Below are 16,173 nucleotides of genomic sequence, written 5' to 3' on the forward strand. Positions count from 1 at the left end.
AATATTTAAATAAATTGCTACTTCTAATTCCATGCTTCAAGGAGAAAATATCAGCAAGTTGATGTTCAAAATTCTTTAAAACTTTTAAAGGAATGGCATGAAAATCAACCAAAGTCTTATCCTAAGATTAATATTTAAAATAATGGTTAAAAGGGGACCAGGTTGAAGAAGATCAAAAAGAAGAAAAGGAACACTCATTGGATAAAGAGAAAATAAAATTATTAAAACAGAAAAAGGGTAACTTCTATAGTCACTATAATTTTGAAAAAAAAAACAAAAAAAAACAAAAAAAAACCAAAAAAAAACAGTGAACAGAATGAGATTAGAAAGGAGCAACCACCATGTAAACGAGTACAGCACTTTTTTAAAATGTTCATTTAGTCAATGCTGCTAAAACACATGATTGACAGTCCTATTTACAGAATCCCACAGTTAGGTCAGAAAAGAACTTTGCCATCATTGAGTCCAGCCTATGACCAAATACCACCATGTCAACAGACCATGGCACTCAGTGCCACATCCAGCCTTTTCCGAAACACCTCCAGGGATGGTGACTCCATCATCTCCCTGGGCAGCCCATTCCATTGCCCAATCACCCTTTCTGTGAAGAATTTCTTCCTAATGTCCAACCTAAGGCTGTCTATAGGTGTTATAATTTTATTTTTAATTATACTCATGGCAATGATTCATGAATCATTTTCATTCTCAGCTCACCTGGCCCCTCTTTAAATCTGCATCTCAGAATTCACACCCTGAATTGCCTTGAACAGCTCCATTTACACTGCATAGAGCTACACTGAACCCTTTCTGCTCCTCTTGCAGCCCTAGGCCATCCTTTATCACTCTCCAGCAACGAGCAGGCCAAGAGAAGTGCATATCACACAGTTCAAAATACAATATCCTTCTTTACTCACCAGAGAGTCAAGACACCTCTTCCGTGTCTATGAACTATTTAACCAACTTTAGGTACACCTTCTCTCAATCCAGCCTAATTTGCTCAGCCTCTTTACATATACAAGCTCAAGCCTACTAAGCATTAGAATAGAATCACTTTAAAATATTACCTTTCTCTCCCATCTCTCCTGGAAATCCATCTCTCCCTGGAAGTCCAGGACTACCTGGTGCACCAGGTTCTCCCTGCTGGCACTGATCAATTCCATCTGAAATAAAATTGCAATAAAGAATATTGTTTTGACAAGTGCAAGTCTCCATTAAAGGGTTGCATTTATACCTGAAATGTTACCTATGAAACGTGGTAATTCAGGATAGTATTTTACTCCTTTATTTGATTTACTTGGAAAAATGTAACTGGGATTCTATATTCTTATTCCATATACACTGCTTAAGAAACCCTGAGAATTACAGAGAAAAGACAGGCTCTGCCATAATAAGGTTACAAACAATTTCAACATAAAATATATTTTCATTTTAAGTTTTGTCATGGAAAAGCATCATGAGTGATGAAAAACTGATGTTTTGACCCTGAAGAGAATGGAGATTATTGATGTTAAGAAGAAATTCATTAAGAAGGTTTTGTTGTACCCTGAATTTTCTTTTCCAACATTTTAAGAAACTTTCTAGGTAAGAGCAGCTCATCAACATCTATTTAACTTCTTCACACTGATCAGGCTTCCTGAAAACAACAAACTTCATATGTTAGGATCTGAAATAGGTAACAAATGAGAATATTTATTAGGCTTGATACAAGAATATAAATAGTGCTTGTTCTGTTTGAAGATATGATGCAGGATCTGACCCAAGATAATATGACATCATTTTGGCCAAAGCCAGTAGCCAAATGCTAATGTGAAGTTTGTAAAACAAGTTAAATGAAAAAGAATTGCTTCCCATTATGTACTTGAAGAAGGCTAAAGAAATATCTGGGGAAGGAGTAGAATTAAGCAATGACAATAATTTGTATGAAAAGTATACATTTTTAGGAAAATGTAAGATTTAGCTATTTAATTCCATATTCTACATGCTGGATTTTGCACTGCTTCACTGGCAAACACAGCAACAACCAGGCATCTTCCCCTGTTTTTGAACAAAGTATCTTTGGTTTAGGAATTCCATAGAGAATAATGTTTCTTTCAATAGCTTTAAAGTACCTCAACTATTGTAACAGGGATATCATTAGGTATGATATTAGAATGATAATTTAACTCACAATATCAGTATCACCTATAGTAAAAGTTTTCTGTGAGTGAAAACATTAGTTTTAAGGAACTATTTAGCATAAACCACTTCCACATGTACTTGGTTATTGCTTCATTGCAGAGCAAAAACATTCTTCTCTTTAAAATTTCTTTATCACAATCTAATAAAATGTGTGCAATGTTGTTATCATTACTACTGATGCTATTCTTTACTTTTCACGTCATTACTGGCTTTTCATTTATGCCATAAAGCATGTGTTTACCCTGATCTAGTAGGTGGCATCCCTGCCTGTGTTGGGGGGGTGGAACCAGTTGATCTTTAAGGTTTAGTCCAACCCAAGCCCTTCTATGACCCTATTGTCCTCTAAGATAATTTTATTTTAAAATAAAATCTTCTGGCAAACTAGTACCTCACACAGCAGTTCTCACACCTGTTCAATCTGTTACACAGACTGGTACTGCAGACTTGAAAGATCATCACACTAAACAGCTATCTTTTATGCTAAGAACACTATTAGTATCTGAAACTTTTTAAACTGAAAATATACAAGTATCACTACATTGTCACAACAGGACATAGAACAAATTAATGTGAATTAAGATCAATTGTTTGATTATATTCTAATAATTAACAATGAATTTTTTAGAAATATTTGAAGTATTTCTTTAGGAAAGAATCCTTGTCCTTTCCCAGTAAGGAAACAAGTGACTTCCTACACTGTGCAACAGCTTTTACTTGGTTCATCAACAATTCAGATATGTTTCTTCCATGACACAGATGCATCCTGATAATAGCTTTTATAATATTGTCTCTTCTTTCTTTTTTTAATGTGCATTATGAGTCTTCAAGGTGAAAAGCAACCAAGGGCTTTACCTACCTGTTTTGCCTGGAGGTCCTGGTGGGCCAGGCAAACCAGGAGGACCTGGGAAACCATCTCTTCCAGGGCTTCCAGGTGAAGGGAAGCCAGGAGAACCCTTTTCACCTTTTTCACCTCTCTCTCCAGGGACACCAGGTGATCCTACCCTGTCTGGAACTGGTCGACCTTTGGACGGAGTAAAACATACATGTAAAAATGACAAGTGAAAAGACAGCAACATTATCAACACATTAACTTTCATGGGGTTTGGAGAGAAATGGAAAAATGTTAATGGAAAAGAAAAAAGGCACTGAATTTTAAATATTGGTGATTTATAAAAAAAATGGGGTTTGTATACCCACTACAGCTGAGAGAAACTCACTTATGTTAGGTCCCTAGACAAACACACCTCATCTGTATCAAGTGCTTTTCTGAGATTTAGTTGGACACAATTTTGCTGGGTAGTAAATAGTGGGAACACTGGAGTTAACTTAGCTCTTCCACCTAGAAACTATTGCACACTTCCTTACCTCATAACAAACCAAATCTAGAACATACCTAGAAAGGGAGGGCATGTCTGATAACTTCAAAAAATAAGTACTCAACAATGCTAGCAGATTTAAGGAATGCTAAAAAGAAAATGCATTGTAAGAATAATAAGTGAAGAACAGCCAATAAAGAGAAGCAAATAAACAACTACCAAAACCCCTGCTTAAGATCTCCTTTTAGCTATTTGTACAGTCACACAGGTCTTCATATTTTAATGACTTTCAGTTCACAACTCATCACTACACTTGACCATTAAAACATTTTGAGTCATCTGCAACACTGCAGGAAGATACAGAAGTCACACAAAGCTCAATCTCTGTAGAGTAATTATAGAATAAGAGCTATCATTACAGCCTGTGGTATATAGCATCTTCTCCCTAACCTGTGAAAAATTTCTATTAACTATCTGACCCTGGCTCACATTAATTTCATATTTAGCTCACTGCCAAGATAGAAAATGAAAGCAAGGAAGGTAATGGTAGTATCACTGCAGGATGTCCTAAGTGTCAGGTCTCTAGAGTTGATTTGCCTGATTTTTAAAAAGCAAATATCATGGTGTAGGTCAAACACATGTGCATGTACTTATATACATAAAAGCAGTGTTACCATGGATGGGAAGATGTTAAGGCTCTGAAAAAGGCAAATTTTGTAGGCAAAAGAAATAACTTTTATTAGACCAAGTGACACAGTCAAAAAAGCAGGAAGTCTTCAGGAATGACTTTGATTATAAGTATTATTTCTTCCTTCAAACCCTTTTTTATTATACTTACACAAACACATAGAGAGCTGAAGTGAGAGCCAGACAAAGACATGAGCACACACACTCAGCTGTATGTGCACACACCCACACACATTCCCAGTTAACAACTCTTCCTGCCCGATGGGGCCATCCTCTCTGGGCTGTCTCTGACAGACTCTGCACTACACTTTCCATTTCAGCAAAGTTATCAGAGCAGAACAGAAAGAACAAGGCTGGATCACATCAGAGATATGAGAAAAGCAATCTAGAGGAAGGGTCTGCAGGACTGATTAGATCCTTGAGAGGTCAGTGCTTGGGTGCTCAGAAAGTCAGGCAGTAACTGAAAGCAGGAAAGGAGAATATCCCTCAGGACTGTTCACCCAAGAGCACGTGACAAATGTGAAAAAATCAGTAGTTATCATTTCCTACCTGGAGGTCCTGGGATTCCTTGTGCACCAGGGAAACCTTTAAAAAGAGAAAGTTTGAATTAGGTAATGAATTCTGCAATGCCAGTGAAAGTGAACTTTAAGGAGATATAATTGAAATTCATATTCATGCATATTCATATTCAGAATCAAATCAGGAGTTAAATAATCTATATATATCTTCAAGAAATACATTCAGAAAAAAGGTCCTGCTGTGTGCCAACTTCCCCAGTGATTTTTCTTGAATTGGCTAAGGTCTGTAATGGGGAAAATGGGAAGGGAAATGCTTGATTTTCTCTGTTTACTGAAGACTTTTTTAAAATATGCAAGCCAATCTTAGGATAAATAATTAGCTACTGACTTTTACAAAGCAGTCTCAAGATTCTCTGCATTAATTACTCTCCTTATATTCATGTTGATTTCCATACTTCTTAGATAATCTCATTAAATTATTTAACTGCCATAAAAACTGATCCCAGTTTATCATTTTTTCATCTATAGCTCAAAGGCAATCTTAGTTATGTTGAGAACCAGAAGTGTCCTACAAGCTATTGCAAAATATGATAACCTGAAAACAAATAACTGGAACATTACACTGTCATATAAAGCTCCTGAGCACAGACAGTACAATTTTAATTTCCTTTAGTGAGAAAACTAGAAGTATAACTCAATTAAAAAGACAAGACAAAATACATACCTTTTTCACCTTTTTGACCTTTCACTCCAGGCAAACCTGAAACTCCAGGGTCTCCTTTTTCACCAAAGGTATCTATTGGTCCAGCATCTATCATCTAAATCACAGAACAAAGACTAGAAACATGCAACTGAGCCATCATATCTCCCCCATCTTCATCTGATGGCACAAAGGCCATTTTAATTTTATTGACAATTTTCAGCAGTTTTGATTGTACTTGCAATTTCAGCAAGTGAGAGGACTGCAGCTGCTGAGGAATTACCAGAGAAAATAAATATTTCCTACTCTACTCAAATGCCTTCATATCGATTTAAGGATTAAGTGGAGAGCTCTTCTATTATCTTCCTCAAAAAGAATGATGCCAGAAAAACTTAACATGGTCTAAGAACTGATCCATCAGGTTTGTATTAACTTTTATTTTAAAATATTATGTAGCCAATTTTTGCTAACATTGATCTGAGCTCAATAAATTTACAATACAATATTCAGGAACTATGTACAATTTTCCAAGCCAAATTAGCATATATTGAGCATTTGTTCCCACAGTTGGGAAGCAGTGCCATCAGTCATGCATTTGTTCCTGACTAACCCCATTTTTTATTTGAGGTGTTAAATAAATTATAAATTGCTCCCCTGGTTTCTTCTTGCGTATAATGGCCAATCTCTGCCCAGGGACTCACTGGACATTGGTCAGCAAGCAGAGAGCAACTGCACTGTGCATCACTTGTCTTCCTCAGGTTCTATTCCTCTCTCTCTCTCTTGCTATCTCCCATTTCTTCCTGATTACTACTATTAGTAACTTTATTTTTATTATGCACTGTGCATCACGTGTCTTCCTCAGGTTCTATTCCTCTCTCTCTCTCTTGTTATCTCCCATTTCTTCCTGATTATACCATTAGTAACTTTATTTTTATTCATAACTTGTTCTTATCTAATGAATTTTACCTTTTTCCAATTCTCCTTCCCATCCCATGTTGAGGAGGGACACTGAGTGTGTGAGAGGCTGTCTAGTGCTTAGCTCCCAGCTGGGTTAAACCTGAAACTGGCAGATTTACTCTTCTGAACTGTCTTTTGGGTACTGTCTACTGATTAGCAATGCTTGTAATATTCACAGTCCAAAACACTTGAAATTCATATTCTTTGAGGGTTCCTTTCCCAAAATTCAAATGTATTTTAAAGAACTGCACCCAACTTTTGCTTCCATTAAGCAAAAATATGGACATGACTCTCTTGTTCTGAAGAGAACAAGATGAGAGTATACACAGTATCTCTTTTTTTCTTCATTGTTTGAGCACTTTGACTTTCACAAAATTTAATTTAATTTAATTTTAAGTTTAAAATTAAATAAAAAATTATTTTACTTACTCTTCCTGGAGGTCCTGGATAACCTCTCTCCCCTTTGTCACCCTAAATCAAAATAGAATTTACATTTTAAATCCAGATCAGATTTTTTTGCCAACAAAATCAGATTTCCTCAACAAATGAGCACTTTGATACAGATTCAAACAACATCCACATGGTAAGTACCTGGAATGCTGTAATAACCAACAGTAGTAATTACTTTGCAAGCCTGTACTGGTTTGCACTATTTGAAGAGAAACTGGAGGTTTTAGGGAAGTACACCTATACTTTTGCTGGCTGGACAAAGAGCTTGTAAAAATAAAACCTGCATTAATCAACACAGATCTAAATTGGAGAAACCTTCACTTTGACTTCTCACAGTCTCTGAACGATGACATACAGCTTAGAAATATTCAATTAATATTGCTTTATGTGCATTCACTGCGTTAATGCATTCAATGAACACACCACAAAAGCTATTAACTTATTCTGCGTGAAGGGAAGCAGAAGCTGCTACTACTCACCTTTAAGCCAGGCTCCCCAGGTCGTCCTGGAATCCCAAACCCTCCTGGCAAACCCTGTGTGGAGAAGGCAGTGAAACCAGAAGAGACAAATGTAGGAGGATCTTAGCTGAGGCAGCACCAAAGTTTAAAAATTTTAAAAGTCACAAATTCACTGAAAGCAACTACTTCAAATAAACAATTCAGAAGGCTAGAAAATATCAACTATCTATAACATACAGACAGTACTTTGTTTTGAATATAACAGCACTGGAAAATAAGTAATATACATACACGTTCTCCTTTCGGTCCTGGTTCACCATCTTTTCCAGGCTTGCCCTGTAAAACACCAAGTTCCACTCTGCTTTAACAGACAACCACATACATGCAATTTCTAAATACAGTGGGTGGAATACTAGAACAAAATTATCACTATTGCAATGCATCAATCAAAGTGTGCTAATTCAGCTAACAGAGTACAGGGTACAAACGGTGAATATGCCCAGTGCTTGTATTACCCCACACCCTCCAAGATGCCAAATTAAATAAAATCCTGCAAATCCATTCCCAGATACGGAAATAACACAGATTTCCCTTTCACAGAGTCTTCAAGGTAAAATAAATCTACAGCACAAGAAACTGGAACCACATCCAACTTGTTCCTTCACAACAATCCCTTTCTATATACAGGCTCTGCAACCTCACAAGACATTTATGCATACATATTCAGTGGTTCACTTTCAGCAGAAGGGTTGGAGAGTGGCCCTCTATCAGACTGTGTGGTCATGTAGTGGCAAATCCACTTCCCTCACACTGAAATTCAAATCATAAGGCAGATCATATGCTGGAAGTCAAAATTCCCTCCTCCAGAGTAAAATTACAACTATTAGTACATTGCGTCAACCTACAGAGGGGATAAGATTCCCTTGAAGTAGTCAACAGTTATGTGATAAATTATCTAGATGGGCAAACCTACTTTACAGCATTTTCCCTTCCTCTTCCTCTGCACCATAAAAGAACTGGGACATCAGCTTGTAGCCTGATCTGCTAGAGGCTGGCTTTCATTTGGTGTCCCAGTGCTTAGATTGTATGTGCAGCATAAGCAATATTAATTTCTCCCATAAACCCAAGGAAATGTAGGCACTGAATACACAAAGTAACAGTGCATGTAATTCAGTCTACAAACAATCCCATCAGTTTAGGTACAAAGACTTTGTCTTAATGCAATCGAAGGACAAAAATGATAGAACAGATGTGAACAGGCCACCACCATTGAGGTGTGCAGCTATGGTCTCTTACAATGAAGGTTACAAGTAATTTTTAAAGATTAATTAAAACTTTGATCTGCAAAGGCAAGAGAGTCTTCAAATATACACTGTGATCAAAATTAATCATATGGTTTAGTTTCATTGAACTATATAATTTCATTGAATATCAGACTGTAACATCTGTTGATCTTTCAAGGCTTAGCTTAATTTCAGAAATAGCTATGATTTCCTGAGAAATTATATAAAAAGTATTTTGGAAACTTAGTTGAGGGAGCTCTTCAGAAACTGTAAATTGTACTTTTGATAAATTCAGATGCTCTGGTTTCCTCAAAAAGCTCTAAGCCAACATATCTCCATTCCTCCAGCCTCAAGCCTGTATTTACAATAAGAATAATAATACATCTATGATAGAAAATATAATCCCATCACATAACTTTACTGAAAAGTTAACAGAACATCTGGCTTTGAAGCATAGTAGAAAGGGAGATTTTTCTTTTTCAGATTGAAGTACAATCAAATGCCTATAGATGTGCTGGGCCTAACAGTTCAAGAAACATAGAATTACTTAGAATACTTTAGATACAATTGATAGTAAAAAAAAATACAGTTTTGCTACCTGCTCAGCCATGAAAGATACAGCATGACTCATGGAGAAGTTCTATGGATGAGACTATGACATGGGTCAGATCAGACAAATGTAACAGACATTATGTCCTCAAGCATCTACAGCCAGGCTAGAAACCAGCAAGCACAAGGATTTCAGTCACCTACATTTTTTGCTCCTTTCATTTTCTTTGTACTAATCTCTACCTTCAGGCTAAGCAGGCTTGTTTTGTTGACTGCACATGAGAGTATTTGAAATAAATTCAACATGTTCCATTTAGCACTCCTACAGAGTGATTTTTTTTTTGCGTTTTCTTCCATTCTGGAATGACTTCATCTTTCTTCAATTTGGATTAATGGGAGTTCGGCCTTCACCTTCAGCACTGCAAGCTAAATGTCTTTAGTTAACTGAAATGTTACATATTAACATCACTGTATGTTACTACTACCTTGATTGTACACCTGTCCTACAGCAAAACTTGTTTGTTTGAAATATAGCAAATTTGCTGTTTAACTAATGGTTACTGAATTTAGTTAGCTAATGGAAACAATACACTAACTGCAATTATGACATTGATAAAATTGAGTATACTTACACGTGGACCAGGCTGCCCAGGGTCACCCCTGTCTCCTTTGAAACCTGAACCTGGCAATCCCTGGAAAATAAATACTCACGAGATTAAAAATACTACCAAATTCCAAAGTAAATTTGCTTTTAACTAATAGGTATAATAATATTCAGTGCTATTATCAGAGTCTTTACAATTTTTATTGTAGTAAAAAAAACCCTCAATACTCACTGGAATTCCTTTTTCGCCCTTTTCACCTGGATCACCCTAATGAAATTATTTTAAAAAAATGTAAATTAGTAAACAAAAACTTGAACATTATTCATTTAAGTTGAAAATAATTCTTCATTTCAGCAAAAGTACATTTAATCCTGTTCTCCATCTCAAGAACTATGCCTAATAGGATAATGTGCAAGAATTTAGACAAACATCAAATGTGAATCCATTAAGCTAGTTTGCTTTACTAGTACATACTGCTTTGACTGCTTAATTCAGTAACTGAAAACTTCTAAGATTACTAAGATTTCATGAATATGTGTAAGAAAAGTTGAGTATATGCTACTTAATTCTAACCTTCCAAATATTTTTACAATATCCTATCCTTATAAATCCTCCTTCCTCAGAAAGTCATTTGCTGCTCACTTATTTATGCAATTACTGATACATTTACCATCTATTGTGTATTTTTTTAGAGAGACTTCTAGAATGAAAATTAAAACTCCTCCATAAAGTAAAACAGGCAGAAATTTTTGACAAGTTTGCTCTAGGTGACTTTGTATTTTCTTTTTCATGTTTCATTTCTATTTGCTAATTCCTATAGATTATACTTTAATGAAAAGTACAAGAAGTTTAATCATTTAACATCTCACCTTTTCTCCCTTTATGATTTCACTCCCTTTTTCTTTCATGTGAGGTGCTGGTCCTGGGGGTCCTGGTGGGCCCCTTACTCCTTGTTCTCCCTGTCAATAGCAAATCCAGAATTTTCCATTGAAAACAGAATGACACTGAGATCAAATATGGCTAAGATCAGTAACATTAAAGAGAACTATCACTTGCTTTTACAAATATAGCTAAATGGTTTCTTTTAAAGTTCTTTTTTTCAGAAAAATTAGCAAGACAAAGGGTTACAGAAGTCACTACTGTGTAACTGGTTACCAACAGAGACTGCCCTGAAGAAAGACCTCTGAATCTACTCTTAATGTCAAGATTGATTAACCAAATATCACAAACATATCCAAATAATTACAGCAATAGTACCAGAGTTTTTTAGTGCTTCCTTCAGGAAAAAGGAAATTAGAAGGAAAGAGGTCAGGTACAGAGAGTCAACGGCTAAAGGAAAAAGTTACCCAAAGTTTACAGTGATAAAAAAGCTTTATGGAGGTCCATAAAGGCCAACTTCAAAATGGTAACTGTGGATGATTTTTTACTATGCATGTTTCCATTCCAGGGTCGGAGCCTCACCTTCTTCTATAGTGCAAAAGCTCTATATTTAACAGTAAAACACCTCTGAAAAGACTCCACAAATTTCTGTCAAGCAGTAATGCACAGCAATACCATTTATCTTTTGCTAAAGACAAACCTGCGGAGTCCAGGAAATCTCCACATACTTTTATGTCATCTTCTCCAATATTTTTAAATAAATTTCATGGTAAAAAATTAATTTCAACAGCCTGTCATGTTGTAAAAATTCTATCCATTAGGAATATTGACTCAAAATCTATTGTGGTTTAAAAAAAACCCAAAAAACCTACCTAAGTAAAAAAAAAAAAAAAACCAAAAAAAAAACCTACCTAAGCAATATAATATACTTATACTGCAAAAGCCCTCTGCCAATGACACTCCTGCAAAGCTTCTGGAGAAGTGCTCAGACACATTATGAATTTACCAAATAGCCCTTGAATGCATGCAGTTCTTGGCTCCCAGAAACACAACATAAGGCACTTTAGCCCAGACTTCTCAGTGGGAGAGGTAACAGATTAAAGCTGACATGTATTACCTCCCATTTGATGCTGATTAAGAGAATAAATGGGATCCTGGAGCATATCTCGCACATCTCTTGGCTTAGATTCACTCAAAAGTAAACCACTCTGTGTGCTCTGAAACCTCTTCCTGGTTGTGTCAAAACACAATAAAAGGGGACAACTGAAATATCTGCTTCAAATGTGTGCATTACCAAAGCAAAATAAGGCAGACCGGCCTCAGAGTCCTACAACAATTAATTCTGACCATGCTGAACAGCACATTAAATCTCATCTCTTAGAACTAAATTGATTTTTTAAAAATCTCATGGTAAGTCCTAATACACAGAGTAAATGTTTCCAGATCTGCCCACTGCAAATTAAAGTAGCTTTCCAGGCACAGCTGGAAAACAGGATGGTGACCTAAATTAAAGTCAGTTATAACATCACCATTAAAAAGTCTGTAGCTGCTCATGACTTTTGTTCATTTAGGTGTAAGTCACAGATTTACTCAAGTCTTCCAAAAATCACAGCATTGATTTTCTCCATTGATTGACGTCAAGAGTTTTCTTTATTCAAAACTAAGTATCAAGAATATTTCTGCCAGCTGTTCCCTAGAAGTTTACAAGAGACCTACCTTTTCACCTTTGGGACCCTGAAAGCCCAAGCCCATGTAGCCCTGAAAATGTAAATTACACACACTTAGTCAATTTTTTTTCTGCAGTGCATACATGCATATATATAAACATATGAAGGTATTATGTATTTGTCAAATGCTAAAGCAGAATGTAAACAACAGAATATGTCTTTTAAATGCATGTGTGAAACAAATAAATAATCATGTCCTAACTCCCCTGCTGTTTTTTAAGCCCTGTGTTCACAGCAACTGGAGAAAAAACAGATTGAAATTCATCAGATAATTTTATTGTCAATATGCTCTTTTACCCGACATTTAGTGAAAATGTTGACATGAAAATGTAAAAATTAATTCAAATAACTAGAGAATGCTGTTAATTACTGATTTGATTAAGTGAGATACCAGGGCTAGACAAATTTGAAAAAAAAAGTGGTAAAAATATCTCTTTATGATGTTCTTTAAGACAGGAATAGTTCCCAAAGTATAAAAAAACCCCCATGCCTTTAGGACCATTAGTTTCCAGAGTTTTGAGGATCTTGAATGCAAAATAAATAAACAAACTGACTTAATACTTGTATTAAAGAGTCTTACCTTCTCGCCTGGAAGTCCTGGTGGCCCTGGGGGACCCTACAAGACAATACATTTTAGCATCCATATGTATAGAGTACACTAAGTGGAATAATGTCTTATTCTATGAAAACAGCAAAAAGGCAGATCTTTTCATTAAACCCAGTAATTTCATTTTGTTCTTGCTGTGCATAATTCACAACTTAAAATAAAAAAAATAGTAACAAAGAGAATCTGAGATATCTCATTAATTATTATAATAACAGATGATAATGTGCTTCCACAGTAATGCTCAGTGCAGCTACAACTGGGTTTCATTAAACCCAGTAATTTCATTTTGTTCTTGCTGTGCATAATTCACAATTTAAAATAAAAAATAGAAACAAAGAGAATCTGAGATATCTCATTCATTATTATAATAACAGATAGATGATAATGTGATTCCACAGTAATGCTCAGTGCAGCTATTCACAAGAATAACTCAGCAAAAGTTTGGATTTTGATCTGGATGCTTAATATGTAGTTTATTTTCTATAAATTAAATTGGGGAAGAGAGGAAAGGATGACCAAGGAGACTTACAGTCTCTCCACCACAAAAATACCCTCCAAGAGTGCAAGAAGAGAAGAGGACCATAGGAGCAGCTGCTACTGAAAATCCATGTTGCCCAGGAATTTCTGCCATGGTAGTTCAGAAGGCTGAACATGAGGACTCTGGAACCACACCTTATCTTTCCCAAATCCCAACCAAGATCTGCTATACACACCTTCCAGAAAACTCCTGCAATAAAGATCTGTAAGTGAAGTGCAGATCACCATGAAAGGAAACTTACTGGCTCTCCTGGAGGACCCATTGGTCCCATTGGTCCCTGAAACCCTGAAGCTCCGGGTGGACCCTATGAAAAATTCAGATGGCTTAATAAGAAAGTGATACTTATATGGCAATTCCATGATACTGATACAATTTTAATTGAAACTCACTGCTATTCAAACGTCATTTTTACTCACAGGCAGTCCAGGTTGGCCAGGAAACCCTTTTTCACCTTTTAGCACACCAGGACTTATAAGACCAATCACATCACCTGGATCTCCCTATAATAAGAAAGGAAAAAAGAGCAAGTCTTGAACATGAATTCTAATACATTCAAACCCACCAGGAACGGAAAGTTGTATCTCTGCATACTTTGGAATCATTTGGAAAACTGACTTTAAAAAATCACCTTATCTCTCTTAATTCAGCTGAAACACAGAGATATTAAAAGTTAAGACCTTAATTGCTAAATGTACTCCAAAACGGCCTGAAGAGATTCCAGTACCAAAACTATCTTCATACCACCAGGAACGGAAAGTTGTATCTCTGCATACTTTGGAATCATTTGGAAAGCTGACTTTAAAAAAATCACCTTATTTCCCTTAATTCAGCTTAAACACAGAGATATTAACAGTTAAGACCTTAATTGGTAAATATACTCTAAAATGGCCTGAAGAGATTCCAGTACCAAAACAATCTTCATATCTTATTTTCTGTAATGTAATGGGTAGCTGGAATGATTTTTCCATGAAATCTATCACTGCTACAGTGTCACCACACAACTGGATCATCTGGCCTGGCTGCTGAGAGAAGTGGTAACCTCACAATCTCTTTCCCCCACTGAGATCTTCATGTTTACTCCTAATTTTGACATAAAGGCCATTTATGGTGTTCTTTTTCTTCAGGAAAGGAATACACTTAGTCTTTCTTTAGAAAACTATTCTTTTAATAAAGAATAAAGGCATTCAAAAACCATCCATTTCTTTATGTCCCTTTTTTTGAGAGTAAAAATCCCATTTTTCCTGTGTTTTTGTACCAAGTTACAATATTGTAAGTGCTTTTATTTCAGTCCTGTACTTAGGCATACATGCTTAGGGAAGAAGCATCTGAGTACTTCAGTGTTTCTAGAATGAGTCAGTTTTTTCCACGTGAGAGTAAGAGAAATGGACATTTTAATAACTTGGGTTGTCATGTCATTACAAATTTGAGATTAGTTTTAGGCTTATATTTAGCTTACAGTTCCAGATAATATCTATTAATTTTAAAGACAAAAGGTTTTCAGATGTCATTTAATGCTTCATTCTTCAGTTCACAAAATGCACTCAGATACCTACTTAGTTAGTTTGATGTTTCTGTCTTTATGAAAAATGTCTAGTATGTCTCATATTGTGGGGAACCTTCTTCCACAAACATTATCCATGTGAAACTTTTTAGATACATCAAATGCCAATAAAAAACCATATGTTTGAATCATAAAACCTATAGAAATCTTTATACACAATTGGGTGGCCAGCAGAGTGTTTATACATAATTAATGACATGTGCTACTTCTTTTCTGTTGTAATCCATATAATACTTACCCGTTTAAGACCTGCATGGAACAACACATATGTTAAACTGCTTTTAAGTGGGCAGGTCACCCCACTGTCTTTATTTAGCGGGGTTGCAAAACAACTATTCAGACCTTAAGACTGCTGCTAGTCTTAAAGGATGTAGAGATCACACAAATTCTTATTGTTAGAAGCAGAATAGAAATATTCCAAGAGTAAAATGTACCTTCATTCCGGGAGGTCCTGGAGGTCCCTGTGAAAAAAACAGACATATTTGTTGTTATTGCTCCTCAGTGTTGTATATATTACATCTTAATATCATTTTCTATAATTATATTTGCATTTCAAGAGTCAGCCTTAAAAGAAGTGAATCAAGCAGGAAAGAATCTACTTACTATACTTCCAGTCAGTCCTGGTAAACCTGGGGGACCTACTGGACCTCTTTCACCCTAAGTGGAACAGACAAATTGGTTTTGTTTAGGGAACATATACTTGAAGGATGTTTTTATTTCAACACAAAGACGCTGTTATAAATATATGTAAATGTCACCTTTGTGCCATTACATCCTGGAATGCCAGGTGGACCAGGAGGGCCATCTTGTCCAGGAATGCCCTACATGAAGAGAAAGTAAAGAAATTAGCAATATTAGGAATAATCCAGATCAGATGTCACAACTCAAAGTTTGATGGTCCTTGTATATTTCATACATACAGGAAGGCCTGGGTTTCCTGGGAAGCCTGATACTCCTGGGGGGCCCTGCAATTGAGAAAAACACAAAGTGAAATGACAAATCCACAAAACAGCAAGGACAAGCTGCAGCCCAATTTGCATCTCCAATGCTGACAGCAAAAATCAGAAGCATTTAAACTTCCTTGACAGAATAGCTCTAATCTTCAAAACCTCTTAAATATGTCACCTTAGTAATGAATAACTGAAAGCAACCTTTTGTAT

General features: G+C 35.9%; 1 protein-coding gene across 1 annotated transcript in view; it reads right to left on the reverse strand.

Annotated features, from left to right (window-relative positions):
• Window positions 1-16,173, reverse strand: part of COL4A1 (collagen type IV alpha 1 chain) — a 120,467-nt gene that overhangs the window by 36,710 nt on the left and 67,584 nt on the right. Inside the window, exons 5-22 of the mRNA XM_039714221.1 lie at window positions 15,934-15,978; window positions 15,772-15,834; window positions 15,617-15,670; window positions 15,448-15,474; window positions 13,869-13,952; window positions 13,694-13,756; window positions 12,888-12,923; window positions 12,297-12,338; window positions 10,571-10,660; window positions 9,933-9,968; window positions 9,729-9,788; window positions 7,556-7,600; window positions 7,286-7,339; window positions 6,786-6,827; window positions 5,424-5,517; window positions 4,731-4,766; window positions 3,035-3,199; window positions 1,065-1,160 (exon numbers count right to left, since the gene is read on the reverse strand). Of these exons, the coding sequence (XP_039570155.1) occupies window positions 1,065-1,160; window positions 3,035-3,199; window positions 4,731-4,766; window positions 5,424-5,517; window positions 6,786-6,827; window positions 7,286-7,339; window positions 7,556-7,600; window positions 9,729-9,788; window positions 9,933-9,968; window positions 10,571-10,660; window positions 12,297-12,338; window positions 12,888-12,923; window positions 13,694-13,756; window positions 13,869-13,952; window positions 15,448-15,474; window positions 15,617-15,670; window positions 15,772-15,834; window positions 15,934-15,978 (1,132 nt within the window). The remainder of the gene's footprint in view (window positions 1-1,064; window positions 1,161-3,034; window positions 3,200-4,730; window positions 4,767-5,423; window positions 5,518-6,785; window positions 6,828-7,285; window positions 7,340-7,555; window positions 7,601-9,728; window positions 9,789-9,932; window positions 9,969-10,570; window positions 10,661-12,296; window positions 12,339-12,887; window positions 12,924-13,693; window positions 13,757-13,868; window positions 13,953-15,447; window positions 15,475-15,616; window positions 15,671-15,771; window positions 15,835-15,933; window positions 15,979-16,173) is intronic.

This window comes from Passer montanus, unplaced genomic scaffold, assembly GCF_014805655.1.
Source record: "Passer montanus isolate IOZ18808 unplaced genomic scaffold, ASM1480565v1 scaffold3, whole genome shotgun sequence".
Lineage (NCBI taxonomy): Eukaryota > Metazoa > Chordata > Aves > Passeriformes > Passeridae > Passer > Passer montanus.